General features: G+C 45.2%; 1 protein-coding gene across 1 annotated transcript in view; it reads left to right on the forward strand.

Moving 5' to 3' along the window:
* The first annotated feature begins 169 nt into the window (after positions 1–169).
* The window catches only part of LOC117939041 (uncharacterized protein KIAA0930 homolog), a 10182-nt gene continuing 7566 nt past the window's right edge, over positions 170–2785 (forward strand). Inside the window, exons 1-3 of the mRNA XM_034864084.1 lie at positions 170–372; positions 1859–2309; positions 2397–2410. Coding sequence (XP_034719975.1) covers positions 2102–2309; positions 2397–2410 — 222 coding nt within the window. The 5' untranslated portion in view covers positions 170–372; positions 1859–2101. The remainder of the gene's footprint in view (positions 373–1858; positions 2310–2396; positions 2411–2785) is intronic.

The raw sequence follows: 2785 nt of genomic DNA on the forward strand, positions 1-2785 counted from the left end.
AAAAAAAAAAAACTTAATTTAGGGTTTTTATTTAATAAATATCCGTGTTTCCACTCCTGCAGACACGGACAGAATAAAGGAAACAGTCAGTGGCTCGTGAGGCAATTACGTCATCTTTTGTCTTGAGACAAAGGGTGCACTCGTTTACACGACCACGTTTAACCGGCAGTGAGTGTCCCATCCGGGCGGGCGGAGTTTGACGCGGCAAAGCACCGGTGTTACATTAATTCTGTCACCCTTTACATCCTGTGATCTGATTCATAGTTTACATGTCTTTCTAACCACTATTTAAAGTGTAGCCTGCTTACATTATTCAGAGAAGCTCGTTAGTCACCGACAGCCATCAAACTGTCTGTTAACGGCTCAGATTCGGTGAGTTTCTCTTCCCGTTGAGTCACAGAATGTAAGGGTTCACCGTTTTCTCTGTTACACCTGTTCCGGTTCCAACTGACAAACGAAGGCTGTAGCTAGCTAAACTGTCCGTAAATATAATCCCCAAACCGTTAAAAAAACGGACTAATTCAACGGTTACATTCCCCCACCGATGCACCGAAACTCGTCTTTGATTTCTCGTGGTAACGTTGTTTAAAAGTAAAGCTTCCTTCGTTGACGTTCGGGTAACGTAACTTACGTAAGATTTTGGCTAACGTTAGCTAAAACCTTACGTAACTTACGTTAGCTTTAAGCTAATACGTTAGCTAACCTCGACTGATTAACTGTAAAGGTAATACATGAATTATTATTATTTTTATTAAATTCACAGGGACGTAGTTGTGTTTTCCGTGGTTCTAACCCGTCTCTGTCCATATTTATCTTACATATTAACGATTGTTTTCACTTGTAAGTTGAAACATTTGTACTCAATCTACTAGCTAGGTCCCTGTCACTCCCCGATGTGAGTCGAGTGCAGATTTGAGTCGCGCATGCTCAGATTTAAACGGTTTACGGCACAACCTGTCAAACTGAAATTAGTGAAATCCATGAAAAAATAAACTTTTTTCATTACAAACAATAACAGAAGATATAAATCCTTTCTGAAACGTTGTAGCTATCTACGGTTGTTTGGTTGCTAACGTTAGCTTAAAACACCATTCACCCGACCGCCTTTGTTGTGTTTGATGCTAACTTGTAGCTAAGCTAGCAGTCAACTTCGTTAAGTTACTGCGTTGACGTTACAGAAGTCTCTCGTTAGCATTTTATATGCTACTTGTCGCAAAGTGACGCATGCGCGTTTCAAATCGGCACTCGACTCACATCAGGGAGTGACACCCTGCGATAGTTTCGTATGTTGTGGTTTTTTGTAAGAAGGAAAACCAGTCCCCGACCAGCCGGGCGGGGACCAGCCGGGCGGGGTCTATCTTGCTTGTTCCTGCCGCCGAGAAGCAACGCTAACACGGGTACGTTTGATTCAGGACCCGCTGAGCACCGGAGGCCAGCTGACCCAGTTTCAGACCATGGACTGTAAAATACAATTATTAAAAATATGTAATATATTATTTTTACAGTCTGTTTTACAGTTTACCGTTTAGAGAAGCTAACAGAAGCACTTTTAATAGTAATGATAAACAAGTAAATATAGGCTTATAAAGTAAATAAAATCCCCATAAAATGCCAATGTCAGTGTGTCAAAATTTAGTTAAGTTATGGACATATTTAAGTCAGTTACTACAAACGTGTGTGTGTGTGTGTGTGTGTGTGTGTGTGTGAGAGAGAGAGAAAGAAAGAGAAAGAAAAAGTGAGAGTGAGTGTGTGTGTGTGAGAGAGAGAGAGAGAAAGCGAAAGAGAGAGAGTGTGTGTGTGTGTGAGAACTGTATTATTAAGGGTGCTCTGGCCCTTTAAGAGCCTCGTGTTGTTACAGGAAGTGTGAGGGGTGTTTCCAGCTGATCTGTACCACAGAAGGCGCCGAGTCCCCCCTCAGCAGTCCGACCTACCTGCTACTCTCCTCGGCCACAGCCCACCACAGCACCCCGGTGCAGGCCGCCGCGGTGCAGGATCTCCATCCGGATTACTTCACAGGAAGAACCGGGGGGATCCCCCGGTTAGCTGCCGGTGCAGTCGGTAGCCGTTAGCTCCGGACTGTCATGATCCCTGCAGCGCGGAGATGGCGTCCTTCCCCGGTTTGTGCAAGGCTGTCGGGCCAGCGGAGGAGGAGAACGGAGAGCTGGACGGTTCTCTGCAGCAGATGCTGAAGGCCATCGCCGACGAGAGGAACCGGCTCAACGTCCGACAAGAGGTCAGCGGAATCGGTGAGCTGATTGGTCCATTATGTATGCACCGTGGCCCGGTGTTCCCGCAGGTGTATACACGCTGTTACAGACATCTCAGGGACCATAATAACATCTAATTTATAATATAATAACTTCATTATTTATGCACTGTGGCCGGTGTTCCCTCAGGTGTATACACAGCGGTAGAGTCCTCTCAGGGACCATAATAACATCTAATTAATGATATAATAACTTTAATTCCGTAGCACCTTTTTAAAAAAGACAACAACAACGTGATTTGACAGAGGAAACGAGCTCAAATCAGCAGTACACGTACACAGCAGTACACAACAGTACACATACACGGCAGTACACGTACACGGCAGTACACTAACACGGCAGTACACGTGCACGGCAGTACACAACAGTACACGTACACGGCAGTACACTAACACGGCAGTACACGTACACAGCAGTACACGTACACAGCAGTACACAACAGTACACGTACACGGCAGTACACGTACACAGCAGTACACGTACACGGCAGTACACTAACACGGCAGTACACGTGCACG

This window comes from Etheostoma cragini, chromosome 23 (genome assembly GCF_013103735.1).
Source record: "Etheostoma cragini isolate CJK2018 chromosome 23, CSU_Ecrag_1.0, whole genome shotgun sequence".
Lineage (NCBI taxonomy): Eukaryota > Metazoa > Chordata > Actinopteri > Perciformes > Percidae > Etheostoma > Etheostoma cragini.